We start from the raw sequence: 26,255 nt of genomic DNA, 5'->3' as shown, positions 1-26,255 counted from the left end.
GAAAAACTGTAGATGGGAGGCACAGGTATGCGAATATACTTAATGTCACTGAACTGTACACTTAGAATGCAGTATATATATATGTGTGCAGTATATACATATATATACATATATACGCAGTATATATGTGTGTGTGTGTGTATATACTTAGAATGCAGTATGTATATATAATGGCTGTTTATATCACCTTTGTTTCTACTGCATTTTCAGCATCAGAGGTAAGCACAATAAAGGCCCCAGAGATGTCCACACCCAAATGCCGGGAACCTGCGAAGAGTCTATCTTGCATGACAGAATGGATTTTGCAGGTATGATTAAATTAAGGCTCCTGAGCTGGGGAGATTATCCTGGATCACCCCCGTGGGCCCATTGTAACCACAGGACAGTCAGAGGGAGGTTAGAAGATTGCACACACGGCTGACTTTGAAGAGGGAGGAGGGCCGGGTGGGCTGAGTCAGGTGACTCAGTCGGTTGAGCGTCTGATTCTGTATCTCCGCTCAGGTCATGATCTCGCGGTTCTTGGGTTCGAGCACTGAGTGGGGCTCTGTGGTGACAGCGAGGGACCTGCTTGGGATTCTGTCTGCCCCTCCCCAATCATGTTCTCTCTCCCTCTCAAAATGAATAAATAAACTTAAAAAAGAAGTGAAGAGGGAGGAGGGGACCATGAGCCAGGGAACACAGGAAGCTTCCTGTAGTTGGAAAAGGCAAGGAAACGGGGGTGCCTGGGTGGCTGTCTGTAAACATCTATCTTCAGCTCTGGTCATGATTGCGCAGTTCGTGGGTTTGAGTCCTACATGTAGGGCTCTGTGCTGACAGCTCAGAGCCTGGAACCTACTTCAGATTCTGTGTCTCCCTCTCTCTCTGCCCCTCCCCCGCTCATGCTCTGTCTCTCTCAAAAATAAATAAAACATTAAAAAATTTTTACAAAGAAATCTTGGAAAAAAAGAAGAAAGAAAGAAAAGGCAAGGAAAGAGTTTCTCCCCTGGAGCCTCCACAAGGAACACAGCCAGCAGACACTTTGATGTCAGCCCAGTGACATGTATTTCAGACTTGTATCTTTCAGAACGGTAAGATAATACATGTGCGTTGTTTTATACCACCAAGTGTGTGGTAATTTGTTGCAGCAGCCATAGGGTGCCGATACAACATGGGGACTCTGGAAGAGTTATGCTGAGCAAGGACACCCAGGTGGAAGGGAGCGTGGACTTTTTGCTTACATGCTTGTCATCTGGGAGACAGTACTTATATTCTGCCTTTACTCAGTAACAGAAGTGCACCGAGTAATTGTTACCCCTAAATAGTACTTACCCCTACTACCTGTGATGCACTAATATTCTGTTGTGTTGTGTTCTATTCTTTCTATTCTATTCTATTATTCCATTGTATTGTATTGTATTGTATTGTATTCCATTCCATTCCATTCCATTCCATTCCATTCCATTCCATTCCATCCATTCCACCCAAATATATCCTATTCTTCATTGATAGAATTAATCTTTCAAACTATTAAAGAATCATGACCCATAGAAATCATCTCTGAATGACAATTACTCCTTAATTCAGGGAAATATAGTGATGGACTTTTTTTCTTTTTTCTTTTCTTTTCTTTTTTTTTTTTGGCTCCCTTTATCCCCTCTTTATCCAAAGAGGTAATGGTAAAGTGAGTACCACAAAGCATCATGACTTGCGGCAAATTCCTTCCTAGCAACTCAAGATGGGTGAGGAGAGGAACATGGCACCAAGAGAACAGTCCTGAGTGGAAAGATCAAGGGTGAGGGATCCCAATGGCCGTGACCAAGGGACTTTTGAGAACAGTAATGTCCAGTGTTCAGTTTTAATTTTCTCTATCACTTTGAACTCTGATTCACCACTGCCCCATGTCTGTTATCCCTAAAACTTTCTGAGAGCCCTTAACAACCATATCCTCATTTTCGTGACACGTGGAGGGGTAAAACTTGGATTTCAAGTAGGAACCATTTGCATTGTTGGTGGGATTTTGAAAATCTAGATAAAAGCCATGTATCATTCATTAAATTAATTTTAAGGCTATCCATTACATGTGAAAATCTTTTTTTAAATGCTTTTATGCAAAATAGTACTCCTGCTCATTCTGTTTGCTTTTCATAAAGGAAGATATTCTTCTAACCCTACAAATAACCACTCACTGACCTAAATATGTCAGTATAAAAGATATAAAGGCATGAGTCTTTAAAACCTGTGTTCATCTGTACTTCTAAAATTTTTAAATGTTTTTATTTATTTTTGAGAGACAAAGAGAGACAGAACATGAGCAGGGGAGGGGCAGGGAGAGAGGGTGACACAGAATCTGAAGCAGGCTCCAGGCTCTGAGCTGTCAGCACAGAGCCCGATGCAGGCCTCGAGCTTCCAAACTGCGACATCATGACCTGAACTAAAAGTCAGATGTGTAACTGACTGAGCCACCCAGGCACCCTCATCTGTATTTCTGTTTTCCTTCACTTTGGGTTGGGGGCCATGGGATCCCATGTGGGGTTCTGACCATGTTAGTGGCAGGTGGCTCACCAGATCACACAGATCTCATGAATTCCAAATGGCTTCCTGGCAACTGAGTGGTGTGAGTGTGTCCAAGGCTGATTCTGGCAATGAGTATTTCTTCTGAAAATTCTTCTGGTTACTTATGGGTACGAGTTCCAGTGCAACGATTACCCGTGACAACCCCAAATAGTAAACAACTGAATTAGATATTGCCTATTGGATGGCAGCAGAGTTTATTAATGTGCTATTGGCAGAATAGTGTAACCCCTTCCGGAAGATGTCCACGTCCTAATGTCCAGAACCCATTGGGGATGTTTCTGTACATGTCAGAGAGGAACAAAGATTGCAGGTGGGACTACGTTTCCAAATAAGATGACCTTGAGATGGGGAAATTATCTTGGCTTATCCAAGTGGGGTAAGTATAATCACAGGTGTTCCAAAAAGCAAGAGAAAGCAGCGAAAGAGGGAGTCAGGGTGATGTGATGTGAGGAAAACTCCACTCATCTTTGCTGGCTGTGAAATAGATGGAGGAAGGGACCACAAGCCAGGGAGTGAGGATAGCCTGAAGAGTCTGGAAGGCAAGGACCAGAGCCTATACAGAGCCTGTGGAAATGAATGTGGCCATTGACACCTTGATTTTAGTCTGGGGACACCCACAGAAGCCTTCTGACCTATAGAAGTAGAGAATGGTGCACTTGTGCGGTTTAAGCCACTAGGTTTGTGGAGTAATAGAAAACTGAGAATACTGCTTCTGAGGATGAAGTATGGCCATCAGATAAGGGCTGCCTGGAGCCGATAAACAGAATTGGTGAGGGGAAATGGACTCTCTCTTAAGGGGTCCATGGTTCGGGCTAAAGGCTCATTGAATGATGAGTCAAGAACAAAAATGTCTTACACATGTCCTCTCCCATATGTGCCACGATTCTCAGACATTTTCACAGGGTTCAAGGATTATCTCTCTATCAGTATCTATTACTATAGTATAAACTACTCCAAAATATAGTGGCTTGAAACAGAAAGGATCATTTATCATTTCTCCGAGTTTCTGTGAGCCAGAGATTCAGACAAGGCACAGAGGGACAGGTTTCTCACAGTATCGCAGCCTGGGCCTCAGCTGGAGAAATGGAATCATCTGAAGGATCTCTTTTCACATGTGGCTCAGAGTCTTCCCAACATGGTGGTCAAGGGTAAGTGTAGGGAGCGGGAGGAGTGGAGAAGAGAAAGATAAGACAAGCAGAAATGGTATTGCTTTAGATGAGCCCCCTCTCTGACATCCTGCTCACTGCCTTTGCTGTGTTCGATGGCTGGGGAGTTACTCATAGAGAAAACGTGCATGCCGTCCCTCCATGCTCCCCTTAAGGAAGTAGAGTAAAACAGATCTGGACTCAGACACCTATAGTAGCTATGTGAGCTTGGGAAAGCTGTGTTTAAATTTTTTAAAAATGTTTTACTTTATTTTTTTGAGGGGGGGAGAAGAGAGAGAGGGAGACAGGATCTGAAGCAGGCTCCGTGCTGACAGCACAGAGCCCGATGTGGGGCTCGAACCCACAAACTGTGAGATCATGACCTGAGCTGAAGTCAGATGCCTATCTGACTGAGCCACCCAGGTGCCCTGAAAGCTGTATAATCTACCTTTTACGATAGAGAAACTGAGGCTTACAGAAATCCTTACTCCATTGCAAAGCATCTGACACATATCTCATTTGATGTTCATGACCACCTGTGACAAGTCACTGATTTCCTCTCTGGGCCAAATGACTGATCGAGGAACACAATCTCATCAGAACAGCGTGGTTGCATGGCCAAGGATGGCATGATAGACCAGGCTAGGGGCCGACTCTGTGCTACCTCCCAGCAGCAAGATTATTTATCCACACCTGCCCAGTAACTTTGCTGGGCCATGCCACTGTGAGCAGGCAGTGCCTCCTTCCCATTAATCCGGGCTCAGTTTTGTGACTTGCTTGCAGATGTTTGAAATACACTTGCCCTTTGGGTTTTGTTCTCTTAAACTTGAACTTTCCCCATCAATAAGAGATGTACCTGCCTGGTTTAGCCCACGGCGCTGGGGGGTGGGGGGTGGGGGAGAATGAGAACTGCATGGGGTAGAAGTGAACGGCTCTGGAGAGTCCAGCCAAGATCAGCCAAGTGCCCAAACTACAAACATTATGGGTGTGTTCTGATCTCCATCCTGCAGTCACATTCCCAGAGGGGAAAATCTGTCCAGGGGCAAATGCAAGATGAGGAAATTTAATGTTGGGACTTCTGAATTCCCCCGCCTCCTGGTCCGTGGTCTTCTCTCCTACCTCTATACGACTCTTCCCCACCTTCCCCAGAAGCCCAAAGCCTTTATGAGACACTGATTCTCCAAAGCTCCCCACTGCCTTGTGCAGATGACCCCATGAGATGAGTTGACTTCTGTCATATTACAGCCCACACACATGCCAAATCAAAATCTCAGAGCCCTTCAACCGTATGTACAAAGGGATCAGATGAAATCAATTCAAGCTTGGGCAAATGAATCAAGCACACAAAAAATCCGAAGACACATAATGCTTCATGAATTTTCTAAAACACTTCTTAGAGATAATTTAGGTGGAACAGCTAGGTGTAAGGATAGCTCTGTGGGTTTGGGGATGGGGAGCACTTTGAAATTTAAGGTTATGGCTGAAAAATTATTCCTATGGACCACACAATTCGTACTGCTATGCTGTGAGAGAACATGTAGGTCTATGGCCGGTCACCAGCAGAATTTCCCTTAATTCCCACTTTTAATAAGACATTCCCAGAATTATTCACCCAACTCTAACTCGGGCACTGAATGTGTTTGTGTGTGAACCCAGTGTTCATGTGTGTGTGTAGAGGGTCTTCATGGATGCCTTCATCCATAGTTCTCCTCACTTACCCTCTGGTCATGATCTTGAACTTGGATTCACATATTGAACCCTGAAAGCAGTGCCTCTTCTACAGATATTCTCCTGGAATGTGAGCTCAGGAAAGGCAAGGATCATCTTTTTCATCTTTGTGTTCCTAGAACGTAGCACCCTGCCCAGGATACAGTAGGTAAACAAACAAAGATTTGTTGAATGAATAAATGAGAGAAGTACTGAATGAATGGGATGGTCATTAGCATTTTCCTTGATACTTTTGGCCACAGGAGAAATTCACTAGGTGGGGGCCAGCTTGGTCTCATAGTGAGGCTTTCACTCATAAATTGAAGTCCTTGGAAGAACTATCATATAAAAAATGGCCGGAATTCTTGGCAGTATTCACATAAGATGAATCTAAAGTAACCTAGTGAATGCCCCTGGGTCTAGTGAATGCCACGTTGCTAGAAAAACTAACTTTCATTTCAATGTGGCTAACATTTGTTGAATACCTACTATGTGCATGGCAAGAGAAGAACAAAATACAAAAATCCTGGTCTTTGTGGAGCTTATGTTCTAGAGGCAGACATAGACTCTACCTAAGATAAACAAGTAAAGTATGTATTGTCTCAGACAAAGAAGTGTTAAGAAAAAATAAAGCAAGTGTATTAGTTTCTTATTGCTGCTGTAACAAATTAGCACAAACTTAGTGGTGTAAATACAAGTTTGTTATCTTACCATTCTGGAAGTTACAAGTCAGAAATGTGTCAATAAGACTGTGTTCCTTCTGGACCATCCAGCTTCTAGAGGCTGCGTATGTTCCTTGGCTCATGGTCCCTTCCTCCATCTTCAAAGCGAGCTAGCTGTGTGTAGTATCTTCCATCCCCCACCTCTCTGACCCCGACATCCGTCCTCCCGTCTCCTTCTCTGACACTGACCCTCTTGCTTCCTTTTTATAAGGACTCTTATGATTACACTGGACCCACACACACCGTCCAGGAAAATTCCCTCATCTGAGCATCCTTAAGTCGACCACATCTGCAAAGCCCTTTGCCATGTAAGGTAACATATGTACAGGTTTCAGGGATTAAGATGTGGGCATCTTCTTCTTGCCATAGCAAGGAAGTGAGACATGACGTATTGGTGAAGAGGGATGCCATTTTATTTTATTTTATTTTATTTTATTTTATTTTATTTTATTTTATTTTATTTATTTTATTTTTTAATGTTTTATTTATTTCTAGGAGAGAGAGACAGCGTGAGCAGGGGAGGGTCAGAGAGAGAGGGAGACACAGACTCCGAAACAGGCTCCAGGCTCTGAGCTGGCAGTCAGTACAGAGCCCGACGCAGGGCACGAACCCACGAACCGCGAGATCATGACCTAAGCGAAAGTCGGACGCTTAACCGACTAAGCCACCCAGGCGCCCCACGGGATGCCATTTTAGATAGGGTGTCTGGCAAAGCCTTCCTGAGAAGGTGGATTTGGAACAGATGTGTGAAGGAAGTGGAGGAACTGAAATGCATGGTTGCTGAGGAAGCACATTCCCGACAGAGGAAGCACAGAGTGCAACAGCTGAGGTGGGATGTGCTGGCGTATTTAAGGAAAGCAAGGAGGCCCACAGTGTGGCTAAAGAGGAAAGACCATCTTTCATTGGCCTCTTGTCCTTCTGCCCATCTGCGGGCAGAGACACGGACTGCCTTTGCTCCGAACCATCTCTTCAAGATCCTTTGTAGGGCAAACAGCCTTGAGAGATGGAGATAGTGTTTCCTGTTCACAGTTAAGGGCAGACGTGCTTACTGTCCATGATAGTTAAGATAGGGTTTCCCTCCTGAAAGAAGAGCCGACATGCTTACTTCTCATATAAAAGACTGAGGTTCTCTAAGCTCCGAGTTCCTCTCCTACTGAGCAACCCACTATGTGTGCATCTGGATCTGATGGCCCTGTGGGAACCGGGGCTCGGTGAAATGGTGCATGAAAATGCTGATAATCTAGCTACTGTTCTTGCTGGGAACGACAAAGTCCTTTGTTTCTGACCAAGGAGTCTTGTGTCTTCTGCCAACATCCATGACACTGCAGCAGGCTAACTTGTTAGCTTACAAGTAGGGAACTGCTCAGACCCTGTGTAGCTGTTGATGGGCACTAGTGCCTAAATGGCTTTGGAGGCCAGAGTGAGAACTAGATTTTACTCTGAGAGGGATGGGAGTCACAGGAGGGTTTTGAGCAGAGGTGTCACATGACCTAACTTCGGTTTTAAAAGGTTCACCAGAGCTGCCCTCTTGAGAAAAGAGTGTAAGGGCACAAGGTAAGAAGCAGGGAGACCAATGGTCAGATCAATTACCTAGCGATAACCCAGAGGTGAGATGATCAGGACGCAGCAGCGGTGGCAGGGTGTGGTGAGGGGGTACTGGGATTCTGGATCTTTCGGAGGTATAGCTGGCACCATTTGTGGTATATGAGGAGAGGCATCAAGGATGGCACCAAGTTGTTACCCTGAGCAAACAGAAGCCAAAAGTTGCCCGTAACTGGGATGGAGATGATTTCAGGAGGAGCAGAGGGGAGGGGAAGAGTTCAGCCTGAGATGTTGGATCTAAATTGCCAGTGGGCATCTCAGAGATGTTGAGGCAGTTGGATACGCATGTTAACCAGGGGCGAGGTCTGGGCTGGAGAGATGAATCTGAGGTTCATGAACCTGTGCTGTGTATGATGTTCAAAGCTAAATGACAGACATCACTGCATACAGAAAAGAGGAGACGTCCAGAGACAAGCCCCACCTCCTGACATATTTAAGACCTTACCGAAGTGAGCAGGAATCACAAAAGGGACTGAGAAGCCAGGAAAGTAGTAGGAAAGCCTGATGAACACGTTATCCCAGCAGCCAGGAGACCTGGTTTCCAGGAGAGGAAGTGACCAATGCCTGCTGATAGGTTAAGTAAAATGAGGCCACAAGCCGGCATCTTGGTTATTAGTTACTTACAATAAGTTTAAAGCCAGAGGCATATCAGATGGAGCAATGAACTCGAAGTATGTCAGGAGCCCTGCTGGGACTTGGGGGTGGGGAGGAGGGCAGAAGCAAGGCTCAGAATGCTTAAGATGATGGGCACATTTGTCTGGGGGGAATTGTGAGCCCGGCGAGGCTGGATATCAGGGTGCAACATGCAGAGCGCAGGCGAACCTGGGGAAGGCTCAGCTGGCTTTGCTCAGGGAAGCCTAGGCTGCTTTCTTGTTTCCAAAAGACCGCTGGGAGGGGGAGGGGGCGGGCGGGCGCAGGCAATCGCCCTGGGCGCACACGCCAGGCCCCGTGGGGTCCCCGGATCGGCCCTGGTGTCGGCACCTCCCATTTGCTTGCGGGCAGAGCCCTCTGCGCTGGGGCCGCCGCTGCAGTGCGGCCCGGCTCCGCGGGTCCCGGGCTGGGCTTACGCGGGTCGGGGTGGGGTGGGCGTTCACAGGCCGGGCACTGGGGACCCACCCGGCGCGGGCGACGTTTGATCCGCAGAATCCGTACCTCTCAGTCTGTTTTAAGGAGAAGGGATGCCTAGGAAGCCCCCGTGGTAGATCATCACCCCTCGCACCCACGGTTCAACTTCAGTTCACCCATGGAGTGTGAACTCCACGCGCCACGGCTAAGGCGGCTTTTCGCCCTCGCGAAGAAACTGGGTTCATTAAGAGGAAGCAGTCCTGTCACTTTGGGAAGAGGCAGAAAGTGCAAACGCGGGTGGGGGGAGGCCAACCCGGTGCGGCCGTGGGACCCCGGCGGGTCGCAGTGCCTTCCGGAGCCGGCGGCTGGGAAACAAAAACGCGGGGGTGTATTGGGGGGCCGAGGGCACCGCGCCGGCGCAGGGGCCCGGGGGAGGCCGGAGCCGGAGGCGCGGCCGTCCCGCGCCCGCCGCCCCCGGTCCCGGCCGCGCGCGCCCCTCCTCCCCGCGGGCCCCGCCAGGAGGGACGCGACGCGGCGCGGACTACAAGTCCCAGGAAGCCCAGGGGCGGGCGCGGGGCGGAGCCTGGCGCAATTCCCCGGGATCCGGCGCGCTGGGAAGCGCCGCGGAGGACGCAGCGGCGGCGGCCGGGGGGCGGCGAGCGCGCGGGCGGGCGGGGCGCGGACGGGGGCGGGGCCGACGTGGGCCGGGGCCCTGCGTGCCAGGGAGGGGGCCGGCCGGGCAGGCGGCGGGCGGCGCTCGGAGCGGGCTCCGCGGCTTGCGCGGCGCCTGCGGCTCGGTCCCGGCTCGGCGGGCGGCGCGCGGCGGGCACGGCGCGGGGGGCCCCGGCGCGCCGGACGGCGCAGCACGCAGCGCGCGGACCCACGCCGCGGCCGGGCTCCCCGAGCGGCGCGGCCACTGCCCGGGGGCCGGCCCTCGGCCCCGGCGCTCGGAGCGCGGCGGCTGCCTGGCTTTAATGGCTGCTCGGCGGGGCAGCGCCTAGGGGTGGAAGGCGGCTGCGGCGCAGGAAGGCGCCCGAGCGAGCCTCCTCCGGGGCCGGGCGCGCCCGCCGCGGCGCGCTCCATGGGGGCCCGCTGACCCGGGGCGCGGGGGCCCGCTCGCTCCGCCGGCCGCGCGTCCCGGCCATGAACTGAGTCCGCGGGCCGGCCCCGCGCCTGCTCCGCCCGCTCCTTTCTTCTCGCGCCTCCTCCGCCCGCCGCCGGCGGGCCCGGCTCCCCGGGGGCTGCGGCGCCCCGGGCTCGGCGGCCCGCGGGCCCCGGGGCGCGGGGCGGCGGCGGCGGCGGCGGCGGGGGGCGCGCGGCTCCGGGCGCGGCGCCTGCACCATGAACTACCAGCAGCAGCTGGCCAACTCGGCTGCCATCCGGGCCGAGATCCAGCGCTTCGAGTCGGTCCACCCCAACATCTACTCCATCTACGAGCTGCTGGAGCGCGTGGAAGAGCCGGTGCTGCAGAACCAGATCCGGGAGCACGTCATCGCCATCGAAGGTGAGGGCCGGGCCGCCACGGGGCTTCTGGAAAGCGCGGGGGAGCGGGCGCCCCCGGCGCGGCGGGGTGCGCGCGCGCGTGTGTGCGTGCGTGTGTACACACGCGCCGGGCCGTGGCACGCGGCTGCCCCTGCTTCCTGTCCTGCAAGGCCGGGCGACGGCCGAGCGGGAGGCCGAGGGCGCCGCCGGCTCGGCCGGGGAGGCTGGACCGGCAGCGTTGATTTGATCATGGGCAGCGGAGCCTGTCCTGTGTGAAAGTGGCTCGGTGCTGCCGCGTCCTGGGCCACCCCAGCGACCCGGCCGATGCCCGGGGGGCAGCCTGAGGGGTTGGTGCCGCCGGGCCCGTGACGGGGTCGCAGGCCAGGGCCGGGCGTCTTGCTAGAGGCTGGAGACGTTGTGAGAAGTGCCGCTGGGCTGGGGGTTCCGGCCCGCGTGTTTAGCTGGGACAGGGCCGCCCCCTTCGTGTTTTTGCCCCGACAGGCAGCCGAATGGAGCCCTTGCAGCCAGGGCTGTGTCATGTCTAGGTGCATGTCCACCTGCCTCTGTGCAAAGGCTGGCCCCGTAGAGTGTTTTCTCCCCCAAGTCCTGGGTCGTATTAGAAGAAGAGCTCTACCGGAAGGACAGGGGGTCGGTCCCTCAGCTTCTGGGTCTCCCTTTCACAGGCCCGGAGGCCCCTTACTCTCCCTGCTGGTCAGGCAAGGCTACCGGGGAGGTGCGGGGCTCTGGCTCTCCTTGGCCTGTGTTCTCTTGGGATTAGGGATGGCTCTTATTTCTCCCATACTAGGCTTCTGGGTTGTCTCCTTGCTCTGTCCGTTCGGCCCGACCAGAGCTACCTGGGGAGACAAGGTGGGCTGTCAGCGCGGAGTCCCACCCGGCCACGGCCACACTCCATCAGCAGTTTTCCCCTCTGTCGGCCAGAGATTAGGTACAAGGGCTGCAGAGTGGGCGGCCATACAAACTGTCCTAACCAAAGGCCACTAGGGCCGCTGTTGAGGAACATTGAGAATGTTCCAAGGCCTGGCAGGAGATTGTCCGGAAGCCTGGCTGCAGGCAGCCACCCAGCTCCCCTCCATCTGTGAGGGAATCGGCCACAGGAGGGCTTTGCTCTGGCACCGTACGTTCCGCACGACTAACCCCAGAGCGGCTCGGTTTGACGCTTGGCCAGTTAGACGGGGAAGGTGGATGTCGTGGTGCTGATCATCGTGGCATTTGGCAGCCCCACGGACTTGAACAGTGTCCCGGCCAGGCTGCTGATTGGCCGGCGATATCCGCAGGGGACTCGCTAATTCCCCGCGAGGACCTGAGCGGTGCTCCAGCCGTGTGTGGGACCTGGCTGCCAGACCACACGGCCGCCTTGATGTCAGTTTAAGATGTTTGCAGATTCCTTGAAGAGGTGTAGTCTCCATGTACCTCCGCCAGGATTTGTGGGAGGCCGTGGGGCCCACGTGCACCTGCTATGGCCTGGGTGATCCTGCTTGAAGGTCTTCCTCTAGAGGCAGAACCTGGCCCTGTGGTGGTCACAGTGAAAGGGGCACTTGCAGTGCCTGTTTCGCAGGTCTCTCTGCAGCTCTCTGGCTGCATGCACCGAAGTCTGATGAAACACCATGAAAGCCAGCCGCAAGTACTGAGCGCACCTGGCCGGGAGCAGAGACCTCTAGCGAAGTGATTCATGACGCCTTGTTTTCATTTCTCATTCTCGGAGCCGAGCTCTGGGGTCTCAAGCACTTCCAGCCAAGCATTCTTTCTAGCAAGACGATGTGGTTTTACCTTTTCCTTTTCGTTTCTTTCTTAAAAAAAAAAAAAAAAAATCTCGTGGTTCCTAGATGATGGTTTTTGATAGCTTGCTGTCTACCTTTGCCATGTGACAAGCTAAGCTCCTTCGCGGCTGGAATCCTTGTCATTTCTAATAAGACTCAGAATCCATGAACGAATCCTAGTTGGGGCTTTGATGATGCCATTATTTTTCTGTTAGAAAAAGGAATGTCTTTTTTGCATTTGGCTGTTAACGAAGCTTAAGAACCGCTCAAATGCTCTTCTGTTCTTTGCATTATTATCAGCAAGGATACCACCTTTCATTTGTATAGAACTTTAGCAGAAATACTCTCGCATTCATAATCTCATTGTGTGGCTGTAGCAGCGCTGTGAGAATGTGGGCCAGCTTCATTATCCTCGTGTGGTGAGGGATGGCCGTTCAAGGAGGGATAATGACCTCCTGCACATTTGACTGAGGTCATTCAAAGTCAGGTCTGAGCCAAAGGATCATTTGAATAGGGAGAGCACCTTCCGCTGCCCCTTGCTGCCCCTTCTAACCGAAGGTCGGTTCGTTCGTGATAATGAGACGTTCTCCCTTGTGCCAGTTGTAAGATACGGTTGTGATTTTACGTTTGTGTTGTTAACATCTTGGGAGTGGAGAGGACTGCCCAGTTGTGGCAGGCCGGAGTTTTCACTATGAAAAGAACCCGGTGCGGAAACACTTGTGTGTAGTTGTGCAGGGTGTGGGGTCTTCGCTCCTGTTGAAACCAGGAGCATCGCTGTGGGGTACAGAGGCTGCACGTGTTGTTCGGGGGGGCCGCAGATGGAAGGGACCGGGTGCCTGGAGGAGCGGAGTTGAGTCACAACATACTCGGACCTGCCTGAGCACCTTGCAGGGCAGGAGGGTATGATGGCGAAGTGGGGGTCTTTCAGAATTTTAAATCGAACCGTTTCCCATCAGGAAAGTATGTGCATATCATAGCAGGCAGTTTAAAAATCGTTTATTCCACCCAACAAACCAGTCTGCATTTCAGAGGATATCCAGCTAGGTCCCCGTCCCCCTTCCCCCGCCGTGTGCACAACAGATACAACATTGGATTCATATCTACAGAGCTTCTTGGTGAACGTATCGGGAGCACTTTTCAATGTTATGAAAAACTTTGGAGATACAATTTCTCGGCATAATCATCCAGCACTTGGCTGTGCCATAATTTATTTAAAATTTTCCCTGTTTTGTTTTTTTTTGTGTGTGTTTTCAGGAAATTTTACTGTTGGTGTGAGGAGGGGCCTTGTCAAAGGGAACAATGTGTAGCTAGCACCCTTTCAAAGCTCATTTCGAAGTGATTGTAAGTGGGTCTGGATCGGAAAACTGTCTTGGTGATGGACTGAATTGTATGGATCTTACTGGAAAGAGCTCACCGAGGTTCCTGAATAAGACTGTTTGTGGGCATGGGAAACATGATTCTGTTTTTGTTTTAGAATATTACTTTGTCCCAAAGAAGTCTATCTTTCCAATTTTTATTTCAGATTTAGAGATATTTATTTTTGTCTCCCAGCTCTCTGGATTTTAGAGAAGCATTGCTGGCTGTTTGCAGATTTACCTGGTCAGATGTGTGTGGGGTTCCACGGTGGGGGTGGGGGTGGGGGGGTGGCGCACTCTGAAATGTAGCTTGGAGCCTGGGTACTCTCCACACCCAGAAACGAGTCCAGGACCGGCTCCTCCCAGCGTGGACGACTGGTCAGGTTTTCCCCCTCTGGTTCTGTCTGGGGTTGATGGGGCTGAGGTCAATGAGCCAACTGCCTTTCTTGTTAAATAAAGCTTGTTCTCCTAGGGATAATGCCTCTATTAGCAATCGCGCATTGTAATTCCGCTTCCCAGTAGCCGAGCTGTGGTGGGGAAAGACACCTCGCAGCCTGCTGAGCCAGGCCAGTGGTTGAGCCCCAAACCCGCTTGCATGCCTCCATCGTCACCAAGTGGTAGATTAGGGGGAACCGGGTTCCCCGCTGGCCTCGCCGCTGGCTACTGTGGCTTCCCCTTGAAGGCTTAGGGGAGGCACAGTGGCCCGGTCCTTACCCGGAGAGCTCTGCTCTGGTAAGGGTGCTTTGACAGAAGGCTTCTAGGGCTGAGCCCCGGCAAGGGGGGAGGGGGGCTGGGAAGGTGGGGTAAGGGACCACTTAATCCCATGGCCTGGGTGCGAAGTGCTTACCCTGCGTCATCTCAGATCCCCGTGTGGCAGTTCTGGGATGCCGCCTCCGAGGCCCCGGAAGTGTGGGAAACTTGCCCCAGAGACTTGACCGGGGTTGGTGTGACCTCAGCGCTGGCTCTGTAGCGCCTTGGGAGACAGAAGTGGAGTCCCTGCTTCTTCATGGCTTCCACGGCTGTGTGTGCCAACTGTCCCCAGCGCGTGTTCCCTTCGCCCAAGACGAGAAGGGTTTGAGAGGCTACAAATAACCAGAAGCGTTGTGTTCTCTGCAAAGGTGTTTACCACGGCAAAACTTGGAAGAGTTGGTTTTCATATAGAAAACGATTTAATCTGGTTGCTGCAGGTGTAAGTGTCTGGGAACAAGCCCCTTCTTCCTGAGGTGGATGAGTGTAGTTTTTCTATGCCAATATCCACTGTATTCGAAATGTTTCAAGTTGAATCACAAGGCGCAGGTATGGGGCCTTTTAGTTATTGATACAAATGTTGCAGTTTCTTCTTTAACAGTTGCTCTCCCTCTGCGGCCTCTGAGTTAAATTGCTTACATTACCAGCATCCAACTCCCTCCCAGTTCAGGCATCCCTTCCAGCTTGGCTCACGCCAGTGTCTCTCCTATGTCTCCCAGGCAGAATTCAGGCCGCCTGCTCTGTGTCCTGGGCTCTGTTTGGCTCATCTCCGGCCTGAAGGACTGGGAGCCTTTTGAGGGCAGAAATAAGGTCCTTTTCCTCCTCCTCCTCCTCCTCCTCCTCCTCCTCCTCCTCCTCCTCCTCCTCCTCCTCCTCCGTGATTCAGGAGGCCCAGGACGCATTTGCCAGAGGGGCTAACATCTTCTCTGGAGTTCGGGTCTTTTTGCCCCTCATTGGTTGTATAAATAGCGTTTATCCTCCGGCACAAGTTGAGGGTGTTTTGAAACCTGTCGCAGGAGTACAGATGTTAGGGCTGGGCACTTTTTAAAAAAAAAATGTTTATTTTTGAGAAAGGGAGAGACAGAGCACGAGCAGGGGAGGGGCAGAGAGAGAGGGAGACACAGAACGTGAAGCAGGCTCCAGGCTCTGAGCCGTCAGCACAGAGCCCGACGCACGGCTCGGACCTACAAACCGTGAGATCATGACCTGAGCCGAAGTCGGACGCTTAACTGACTGAGCCACCCAGGTGCCCCTGGCACCTTTTGGATATGAGGGGGGTTGGCTTGGGTGGAAACGTAACCAACTGTGTGTGATGTCTGGGGTGGAAATGAAATTTCTTTAGTGTGCGTAGGGGAAGGGAAGGATCTACTTGCTGAATCCTAACACCTTTTTCAGCCAGGCTATTTGCACAGGGTTGGTGTTTCTTTATTTTGGGGGTGAGAGAAGGTCAGACCCAGGCCACCGACATAACGTACGGAGAGCTGAGGTTCTCCAAGTTGACTGTGCGGATTACATGGAGGGCTTGGGAAAGCAGATCGCTGGCCCCCAGCCCCCGTGTTTCTAGTTCTCTAGCTCTGGAGTGGGGCCCAAGAATGGGCTTTTCGAACGAGTTTCCAGAGGCTGCCAGTGCTACTGGTCCAGGGACCGCACGTTGAGAAGCCTCGCTGTGGATGGAAGAGCTCCAGCAGAAAGGGCCGTCGTCTTTGGACCCCGCTCTCCGAACTCCTTCTCTGTGGGTTCCAGGTGAGGCGAGGGAGCCAGGGACTTGCACAGGGTCACACAGTTTCCACGTAGTGGAGAAGGGCTTTTTTTTTTTTTTTTTAAATAAATGTTTATTTATTTCTAGGAGACAGAGAGAGAGACAGCGTGAGCAGGGGAGGGTCAGAGAGAGAGGGAGTCACAGACTGAAACAGGCTCCAGGCTCTGAGCTGGCAGTCAGCACAGAGCCCGACGCGGGGCTCGAACCCACGAACCGTGAGATCATGACCTAAGCAAAAGTCAGACGCTTAACCAACTAAGCCACCCAGGCGCCCCGAGAAGGGCTTTAAACACCGCTCCGAATGAATTCACGTCGACATCCATGCTACCTCCTTGGGGCGGAGTGCCCTGTGAGGGGAGCGGTCGGATGGGGGAGGGGTTTGGACATCATCAAGGGGACCCTGCAGGGAGTTAGGACCAGCTGACGTCCCAGGTCCTTTAAGTCCTAGGCTGTTGTGTGGACCTTCCTTCCTGTCGATACGTCGCATGTGCTCCGGTGTTTGGTGTATTTACATGGGCTTCCTCAGTACTCCCTTGTTCTGATAATTCGACAGAGGATACGATTTGTGATCGCTGGTTTGGGGCTACAGGAGCATTTCAGGGGAGGAGGAGAGCTGGGTGTTATTGGCAGCTTGGGGAGGGCCGTCTTGGAGCCTGAAGGAAGTGACTCAGAAGCGAGAAGCCCCGCAGCGGCTGTGGGAACCTTCGCGAACGAGAGCGCGTGGTGCTGTTACTACCACCACTGTTTTCTCCTCCCAGCGCAGGCTTTTTATTTTGTTAAGACTAAAATCCCTTAGTTTGCATCCTTTTTTCCCGCGTCCCCCGCAGGTGTTTATAGTTTGTGAGTCTCGCTTGGGCTTGTTTTAACTACTGATTTGATCTTGTCTCGTGTTTCTCAACATTCAAACAAACCCGTGCTCCCCACCCCCCTCCCCCTGACATCGCAGATCCTTTGAATCCTTTGCTTTAAGTGATTGAGTTTGGCAAAGCGGATCAAGCTTAGTTATTTTTAAAATCCACGGTTCGGGGGTTCTGATCTGGTGCTTAGCTGCATAATTCCTTCCCTTTGTTAAGTACCTTTCTCTGAGAAGCAAAATGCACTCTGCAGATGTTAATCTCCAATCTCTGCAGCATCTGCTATTTTTGTGCAGGGTACTGGGACAGGGCTCTGCGTGTGCGGGACAGCGGACACCCTTCTCCCGGGAGCTCTGTGCTCCTGAGGGCCTGACGGGGATTTTTGGTTCTTCTTCAGCGTGGAAAGCCTGCACGCAGGGCTGTGTGTGGACTGACTTACCCGAGATACAGGGATGACCCATCCAGAGCCAGGGCAGTTGGTCATCCCTGGGCTCCTGCTCACAGCTGACCAAGGCCAGAAAGGGGGTGTTTTGGTTGCCTCTGGGGCTTGCGAGGGAAGGCGAGCAAACACCACCCCTGCCAGAAGAGGTTGTTAATGGACCCTTTGAATAACCAGCCAAAGAGCTTGTCTGTGTACGAGGTCGGAACATTTTCCATAAAGAGCAGACTAAATATAGGCTCGAGGGTGGGGACCAGGGCCGGAGAGGGGCTGTCATCGCTTAGATATTGTTTCTTCCACTGGTGATCAGAACTCGCCACCGGCCCGGAACAGGTGGCCACCCTAAGCTGTCTGGGAACAGATTGGTGTTTTTGTTTAACCAGGGGCTCATTTGCAAATTTCACACTTCTCCCGCTGTTTGAGGGGGATTGTCTTTTTTTGGGCTGCAGTGTTGGAGTGTTTGTACAGTGTTTCTACACAAGCAACTGTCTCCTCTTTAAAACGGCTCATGCTCATGCCGTCTGGTTGTCATTAGCATTGTGGTTAGAAGCTGCTTTTTTATTTTTTATTTTTTAAGGGTGGGAAACACTTTTCATGGTTCTGGGAGAAGAATTCCAGATAATTACCGGCCGTGTTCACGAACGACTTATGTTTGGTCTTAGAAATGTCAACATTCAACAGGCTCCTCGCAAATAGAACCGTGTTGATTTCCAGCTTAGGACACAGCCTTGCCAAAGCTCCTGTTACCATATTCTCCGATATTAGTCTTCAAGGGAGAGTAGCATCTTTGGGGGAAGTAAATTTAGTTGAAATTCAATGCATTTCACTCTAAAGGGACTTACCAAGAGTATTGGGAAAAGGAAGAAGTCAGAAAACTTTTTTTTGTTTTTGTTTTTTGTTGTCAGTGCCTTCAACCAAACAAGACCCAACTTAGTTTCCTAACAGACTTTTTATTCCTTAAATGCAAGCTCAGAAGCATGCTGTCTGGTGAGGGTAGACGGTGGTCCTCAGCAAGATTTGGTAATGTAGGTAAGCTCATTACTTTTCTATTGAAGAATAAATTGATGTGGAGAGAGCCTATGGCCCTGAGGTTCAGCTGTTTGTGTTTCCAGTTGTCCTTTCTGTGGGGGAGAGCGGGCATATTTTCCAGGGAGGGCACTTCCGTAAGCCTGCCTGCCCACCCTTTGTTGCTGTTTTTAAGGACCTGGGGTGCTGCTGTGAGCTGTGATTTCGTCTCCTGTTCTAACAAGGCCCCTGGTAGCTAGGCTGGTGAACCTGATTTCAGACAAACAAACAAGAGCATTGTTTTAATTTCAGCATCAACAGTCAAGTCTGGGGCTCTGATTTCCCATGTGCTGTTGTTATTTCGAGTTCGGGATTGCCGGGATTGAGACCACTCTCAACTCCCTAATTTTTGGGAACTTTTTACTTTCTTACGTAGCACATAAATACAGAAAGATGCCCAAAGCATAAGGGGGGAAGTTTTCACAAACTGACCTCATGTGTGTAACCAGCATTCAGATCAAGAAACAGAAGGTGGTCGGCAAGGCAAGACCCATCTGTATTGCATGTAGTTAAAGGTCGCCTTTGTTTTTTTAATCTGTTCTACCATTGATAGGCATTTGCGTAGTTTCCTACTTTCTGCTGGTACAACAGTGCCTCTGTGCACATTCTCGGGCCTGACTTTTGGTTCCTGTCAGGTGCCTGGGAGTGGAGACCTGTGTCGTGTTACCTGTTCTCCCTGGTTGCATACAACCAATCATGAAGCCACTCTATCTGGTGGGGAGCCTCTATCTGGAGAGACCATTCATTGCTGTTCGAAGTTCATTACATGACACTCAGGTGGCTTAGATGCTGCGTATCCTCCTTTGATTTGTGTTCTTTCCATTGTTTGTTTAAGTGGCTAATAAATTTCCAGCCGTCTTAGACTTCAGGATTTTCTACAAACTGTTAAATCCTTGTGAGTTGAATAATTACAGCTCTGTAAATAGGGAGCTGCCTGAGTGAAATCCTTCACCAGGAAGTACTTTTCTTTAAAATGTGGATGGCACAGCTCCCCTGAGACCAGAGCGGGCCCCTTTCAGCTTTCCCTGGCTCTCGGCAAATCAGTAATCATTTGGGGTACTCTTTCCGGCCCGGCCCAGCCCCCATTTCCCCACCTCCATCCTGGGTTTTAGATAACTTTTGGATCCGTGTTGGCATTTGAAAGGAAACTCGTTTTCTACTCTGGGCCTGAACTGTTCTGTGGTCTTATAGTTAACGTGTTAGCACTACTCAGGGTCTGTTGTTTGTAGCAATTATGTGCCAGGCAGGAAAAAAACAAAAGCTAAGTGTTGCCAACTCCGTTATTCCCAAGGGGTTATTTTCTTTGTTCGTTCTGCCGCATCCTGGAGCTGCCCATCCCCCTTCACAGAGGCCACGCTAACTGAGGCCAAACCTGGTAGCTCAAAGGGATGGAACGCGTGTGAGCTTCTCTAGTGGCTTCATACAAGCAAATGTTTATTTTGAGGGATGGGGGTGGGAGGGCTGTGTTTATCTTCACCGTTTAGCATTGGGAGTGGCTAATGCGAATCTATAGGCAAGATTTTATTGAGCACCTACAGTGTGGCAAAGGGGAGCTTTTCCAACTGAGCGGGGGAGGGTGTGCAGGATGCTCGACGCCTGAGCCCTTCTCCCAGCTCGCTCCGGATCTCACCCCGGAGGCCACCCCACCGGGATACAAAGGGAGATCTCTGGCAGTTCCAGGCAGCCTGGGGAGAGGGAGGGCTGCCTCGGAGGGAGGGGATGGGATTAAACCCAACGTGGGAGCTGGGTAGGGATCAGGCAGTGGAGGGCTTTCTGGCTGGTGGGTAACAGGACAGAAACATCTGGACTGAATCCCCAGCCTCCAGAGAATTGAGGAGGCCGGAATGACGGAGGGGAGCCTTACAGGCCCCAGAGGGCAGGTCAGGTGTGCTTTGATTGGGCCGTGCAGACCCCTGATGATGGGTTTCTGTTTGGGGAGGGGAGCGCTTGATGCCCTGGGGTGGCCGTGCAGCCTTGAGGCCATGGTGGCCGCTGCAGTTGTGGGGAATGGCAGGGAGGGCTGGAGACTGGGAACCACCTCCAGGCTGTTGTGGGGGAGGGTGGGGGCCTGGGCAGGAAGGTGGTGACACAGAGACAGGGTCCAAGGGATGCTCGTGGAGGTGCAGGCCAGAAGTTGCGTGGGAGCCCTAGGACGGAGGGAGAGGGGCCGCAGTCTGGGGTTTGATCCTGGGAACACAAGTGCAGGGCCGGGTGTGGGCATTCCATCTTTCCACGTCCCGAGGTTTGGGCGGGAGGTGCTTGGCCGTGCGTGGCAGTTCCCCGGGATTTGTGGAAGAGGGCCCTGTCCCTGTGGGGTCGGTTTGCGTATGTAGATCAGGAGTCACCCTGTCTGTGGGACAGGCTGAGAAGCAGGCATCAGGAGCGTATCACGGCCCCTTCTTCCCCCTGTAGACGCGTAGCTGGGGTCCGAGGCAGGTGCACATGGGCCCCTTGCGGCAGGGCTGCTGTGCTGCTCTGTCTGGGAGCTGAGTCCGTCCACACAGGGACTCCTGTGACCCAGTTGTGGCTCACAGGCCCTGGACTGTGATGGCCCTTGAGACCCTGCTCATGTAGCCTGGCGTCTCCTGGCCAGAGCAGTGCAGAGTATATACCATGTGATGCTTGATGCGTGTCCATCGTAGCTACATCCGTACCCCAAGTCTGTGTCCATGTGTATCTGGTGGTGTTGGTAATTTCCACTTAATGGCTTGAGTCCATAGACTTGTGGCGCCATGTGCCAGGACCGCAGAGGTGAACATTGCCGTGTGTAAACCGGGCAGGCATGTGCTTTGGTCAGGATGCGTAGTGGGCTGGGCGAGCTAGAGGGGGTGCCGTGAAGAGGCTCAGGGGCTCCCAGAGGCTGCCCTGCTTGAGCCCCAGAAGGTGGGAAGCTAATGACATGGAGGAGGGGGTCGTTGACAGACGTGCATCGTCTGTATCAGCAGGAGGCTTTGGAAAACTCCCATCTTTGCCCAGAGGAATCTCACCGTCTTCACACAGGAAAGTTGGTTTCCATTTTTTCACTTAGAATATTTCAGTTTTGAGGCACCTGGGTGGCTCAGTTGGCTAAGCATCTCACTCCTGATTTCAGCTCAGGTCATGATCTCACAGTTCGTGGGTTTGAGCCCCGCATCGGGCTCTGGGCTGAGCATGCTTGAGATCCTCTCTCCCCCTGTCTCTCTGCCCCTCCCCTGCTCACATGCTTGCTCTCTCTCCCCCTTCCCCCCCATGCTTTTTCTCTCTCTCTCTAAATAAAAACCTTAAAAAAAGGAAAATTTCAGGTTTACCAGTGTTTCTCAACCTGTGCTTCTCTCTCTGATCATCTCATGCTGGGGAATAAAATACAAACGTTACTTCATCTCTTTCTGCCCATAGTCTAAGTCTAGAGGTTTTTTCTCTGCTTCAGACTCCCCAAGCTCCACATTCTTTCCCTAGACCCCCAGCTTGTCCGGGGGGTCCTGGGTGCTGCTGAAATCCTGGGCAGGTGTGGTTTGTGCATCTCCCCATAAGTCTCTGCCTCCCCCCCCCCCCCCCCCCCACCCCTGACGCCAAGTGAGGTCTGGATGTGCTGGCGTCGCAGCTTCTGAATGTGGTTCAGACTCCCAGGCTCCAGCGTGAGAGCCCGTGTTCTTTTAGAATCCCCCGTCTGCTCCTGATGGGATGCTGGGTGTGGGGCACTCAGAGTGTTCGTTTCCAGACTGCGTGCTTGGGGATGGAAGAGGCCTGGAGTGCTGCGGTCTTCCTCATCTGGGAGATTGTCACCCAACCTCCCTGCCCCCTGACTTGTTGAGGTTGGTATCAGGGCACTTTGTGTCGAGTGGCATGTGGTAAGAGGTAGCAGGTCACAGATCGACGGAGCCATCACCCACCTGTGGGGTCCCAGGCACCCCTCTGGGTCTGCTGGGGGGGTATGCCACTAGTCTAGGGTCTCGGATTCATATAAACAAGGCATTTTGCTACTAAGAGATGACATTTACAGATTAACTGCAGCTCGAGGTGGTTCTCATTTCCTCCACATTCTGTGATGAGAATTTGGAAACACACAGAACAGTTGAAGGAATGTGTAGAGGGAGGCATTCTGTTCCCATTGCCCTTGTTGCTCTGCTTGGTAATGTTGCGTATCTCTCCACCCATCTAGAGGGTCGCTATCTAGCTGCTTCTATAGGATGCAGAGGTTTCCAAGGCTGCGCCCAGTAGGGCTAGGAATCCAAAGGGTTTTTAGAAACCGTGGCCATCAAGGTGTCATGACATCAAGTTCAGGTTCAGTGTCAGCACAGTGGGGGCAGGGTACTTACCAAGTGTGGGTCCCATGTACAGGTGTCTCATTCTGCAGGCGAAGTTGGTTTCACTTGCACTTTGGAAGGACAGCCTTTTGTTGTGTTAATCTTGATTCAGTTTATTTTTTTTTTAAGTTTGTTTATTTTGAGAGAGAGAGAGAGAGGGAGAAAAAGTGGAGGAGGGGTAGAGAGAAAGGGAGGGAGAGAATCCCAAGCAGGTTCCATGCCGTTAGCACGGAGCCCAATGTGGGGGTTGAACTCACGAACTATGAGATAATGACCTGAAGTGAAATCAAGTGGCAGGTACTTAATTGACTGAGCCACCGAGGCGCCCCAGTCTTCATGTGAACCCAAAAGGAGACTTTGAACTGAACTCTGACTTGAGTCCTACGGCTCGATGTGCATGTTGGGAGGGCAGCCCCTCTTCCGGCCTCAGCGGGTTTGGGGTTAGGTGGCTCCGAGGACTGGGTTTAGACGTAGCCAATGTATTGATGCGCAGGATGGGCATTTTCTTGCTTACCTGGTTTATACCGTGGGTTTTTCCCTGGACGTCGTGACATCATGGTGGGTCACAGCCTTGGTGACTGGCCTGTGGCGCACAGACAGCCTGGGCCTCAGTGACGTGCCCTGGAATTCTTGGCAAATGCGTGTCCCTTTGGGCCTCAGTTTCAGAGGCTGGAATCCACAGGATTGAACTGTGATCTCAAGGTCCCTCCTGTCTCTGCAGTGGCTGCGGCCACCACATCGGTGGCTCTTCATTCCCCAAAATGACCGGGTCTGGTGGCGGTACGAGTGGGGCTGGGAGGGAGGGGAGGAGGCGGTCGGGTGGGCCGCCTGCCCTAGGGCCTTGTGCTCAGTTGCTTCCTCCGTAGTATCCCTGCCCCCGCAAACTCCGAGTGAGATTCCACTCAGGAGTGTAATATCCACCGGAGGGCAGGGAACGCGACCCAGTAGCACGTGGGGGAACCAGCGCCTGCCACGTGTCACACGGTGCGTCTATGGAAGGCTCCCTTCTGACACGTGGGTGCGTGCAGACGTGAGCGGATGGAACTTCACCGATGATCATCTCCGACGTTCCACACCCCCAGGCCCCCCATACCCAGAGTAGAAAGCAGGGGTGCAGCTGTGTGACCCGCTGCTGGTGTGTCACTGTCACCGTAACGAGCATATGGTAAGTGCTGCAGGTGTCATTGATGAGCCTCTCCTGTGTCTGACTTACATGGCAGGTTTTGAGGCAGATCCGAGCAGTCTCATTAAGCTCTTAGTCACCTCCCGGTTCATGAGTTTTAGGGAGCAGCCTTCAGAATTGGGAGTCACCCCGGCCCCGAGTTGGGAGCTGAATTACAGTGCGATCCCTGTGTCTGCAGTGTTAATTGCAGTGTTAATTATAGAACCTGATTGGCCCCATATTCCTGTTCTGCAGAGCAGACTCAAATGGGGCCTGTCTTGTGGGCTGTCCGGGAGCCCGCGGTGACCTCACGGGGCTGGGCCTGCGGCCTCCTCCTCCTCCGCCCCCTGCAGCGCTGTCCGCATCCTGCCCGGAGCTGGCCCAGACCCCGCGGCCTCGGGGGTATTGAATCAGCAGATTCCTTCCCGAGCCTCTTGCGAGTCTCCCCCGCAGCCCTCGGCCGCTGCGTGCGTGTCACAGAGCCCTCTCCGGGTCGGCCCGGTCGGACCCACGGTCCCCTTCTCGGGACGTGAGCCTCTCCGCTCACCGCCCTGCCTTGGTCTGTAGGCCGCACTTCTGGTGGAACGGGCTGTGCGTCCAGAATCTCCAGCCGGCGCCCTGGCCTCCGTCCCCATGTTGTCACCGTCCTGTGTGCGGCGCCAGCAGGCCGGGAGCTGAGGGGGCTTGACGGCAGAACGTGCCCAGGTGGTCCCCTCTGTCCCTCCACGAGGGCTTGGTTCTGAAGGAAGGTGCTGGCGGCTCTGAGTGCCGCTCCCTCTCTCACAACTACCACCCTCCCCGCAGAGCGGGAGAAGTTAACCTTTGAACATGTCGTCTGCTGTGGGCCAGGGAAACTTGACTTCTTCCAGTTCCCTTTATGAAAGAACGTTCTAGTCTCGTTCATGGGTTACCATGGTGGAAGACGTTCCCAGAAGACTTGCCTGCACGTCTCATCGGGTGATTTCCGTAACGGCAGCGCACATTCTCCTTAATGCTCGCTTGCTCCCCTCCGAGTACTGAAAAGCCTCTTGTTCCTGAGACTTTATCTTTTTTTTGAAATTTTATTTTTTTAACATTTATTCATTTTTGAGAGACCGAGAGAGACAGAGTGTGAGTGGGGGAGAGGCAGAGAGAGGGGGAGACCCAGAATCTGAAGCAGGCTCCAGGCCCCGAGCTGTCAGCACAGAGCCCGATGCGGGACTCGAACTCATGAACCGTGAGATCATGACCTGAGCCGAAATCGGACGTTTAACCGACTGAGCCACCCAGGCGCCCCCATCAGAGGCTTTATCTTAAAGGCCAGTTTGCAGGGATGAAGGGATGGCTGACTTGTCCACCCCATGTCCACCACTCCCTGTTCATCCCTCCCTCTTCTCTCTTGTGGGTGTGTGTGTGTGTGTGTGTGTGTGTGTGTGTGTACGCGCGCGCATGCGCGCGTGACCCTGAGAGCAGCCTTGGCAGCCTCAGCAGTGGCTTGTTCACAGGAAGGGTGGGCGGTGGAGAACTGTGTGGACTGTCTACACTGGCGTCTACACCTCCTCACACCAGAGCATAGTTCCCCACCCTGCTGCAACCACATGCTGATTCTGAAAACAACCCCCGCCGAAGAATTCTTTAGGAAGATACCGTGTAAAGCTCATTGTGGTGAACTTTTCCAGAAACTTGTGTTTGGAGGATCCATTTTCCATGGTTACTGTTACCTTGGCTTGTGTTACATAAGTCCTATTAGATCCTGGGGTTTTTAGAGCTCGGGTTCCAGTATTTAAAAAACATGACTTAACCCGTGGTGGAGATAATACTGTCTTCTTGGGGTTTTCTGGACATAACAACAGGAATCGTAATCAGAAACCTGAGTTTCTTTGACCGAGAGTTTCTCTGTTGGTTTGAAACCACGGCCCCGGGAACACTCCTGATGGGAAGCTGCGTCCGTGCGCAGGGCCGCCGAGCCTCGAGGCCACTGACGGAAGCCGAACGCTTACCCTTGTTTTCCCCAACCCGGGTCCTCGCTGGCCGGCTCCCCTCACGCTCCACGGAGATGGGGACAAGGGGCTGGGCGGGCGGGACGTAAGACCGAGCCCCAGCCGGCTGCTGATGGAGTGTGCTAGTGTGTCTTCCTGGCTTCTTCTCTGTGAGCACTGTGATCTCGGGCTGGATTCTGTCTACGCTTCTTCCTGAGCTCAAGGGAATCTGGAGCTGGAACAGCCTCTCGTCGACTCTTTGTCCCTAGAGGCCGAGGCAGCCCGTCCTCCGTCCTGTGTGCGCTGGGCCGGCCCTCGGATCCCAGCCCTTCCTAGAGCTTCCTGCTCTTCCGTCGATTGGTGGTCGCTCGTGGTCGCTCCCCACGCCGCGCTTGCCTACCTGGAAAGCCCCACGCGGAGCAAGCAGCTGCCGGCTGGCAGGCGGCTGGTTCGTGGCCGTCACGAGCCGTGCTGTGTGCCAGGCCGGGCGCCTGTGCCGACTGGCCGAGCAGCCTCAGCGCCCTCCTTGCCCGGCGGTCCCATTCCAGGCGTCAGCTCCCCGTTCGCTTTTAGGAAGAC

General features: G+C 52.7%; 1 protein-coding gene across 4 annotated transcripts in view; it reads left to right on the top strand.

Annotated features, from left to right (window-relative positions):
- Window positions 1-10,079: 10,079 nt before the first annotated feature.
- Window positions 10,080-26,255, top strand: part of AGAP1 (ArfGAP with GTPase domain, ankyrin repeat and PH domain 1) — a 538,356-nt gene continuing 522,180 nt past the window's right edge. For all 4 annotated transcript variants that reach the window (XM_039228590.1, XM_039228588.1, XM_039228589.1 and 1 more), the window contains exon 1: window positions 10,080-10,298. In XM_039228590.1, the coding sequence (XP_039084521.1) occupies window positions 10,136-10,298 (163 nt within the window). In that variant the 5' untranslated portion in view covers window positions 10,080-10,135. The remainder of the gene's footprint in view (window positions 10,299-26,255) is intronic.

The sequence above is a fragment of the Hyaena hyaena genome, unplaced genomic scaffold (assembly GCF_003009895.1).
Source record: "Hyaena hyaena isolate Hyena2069 unplaced genomic scaffold, ASM300989v1 scaffold_31, whole genome shotgun sequence".
In the NCBI taxonomy this organism is placed as follows: Eukaryota; Metazoa; Chordata; class Mammalia; order Carnivora; family Hyaenidae; genus Hyaena; species Hyaena hyaena.
The sequence above is the reverse complement of the archived record's forward strand: the minus strand, read 5'-3'. Positions and strand labels throughout refer to the sequence as shown.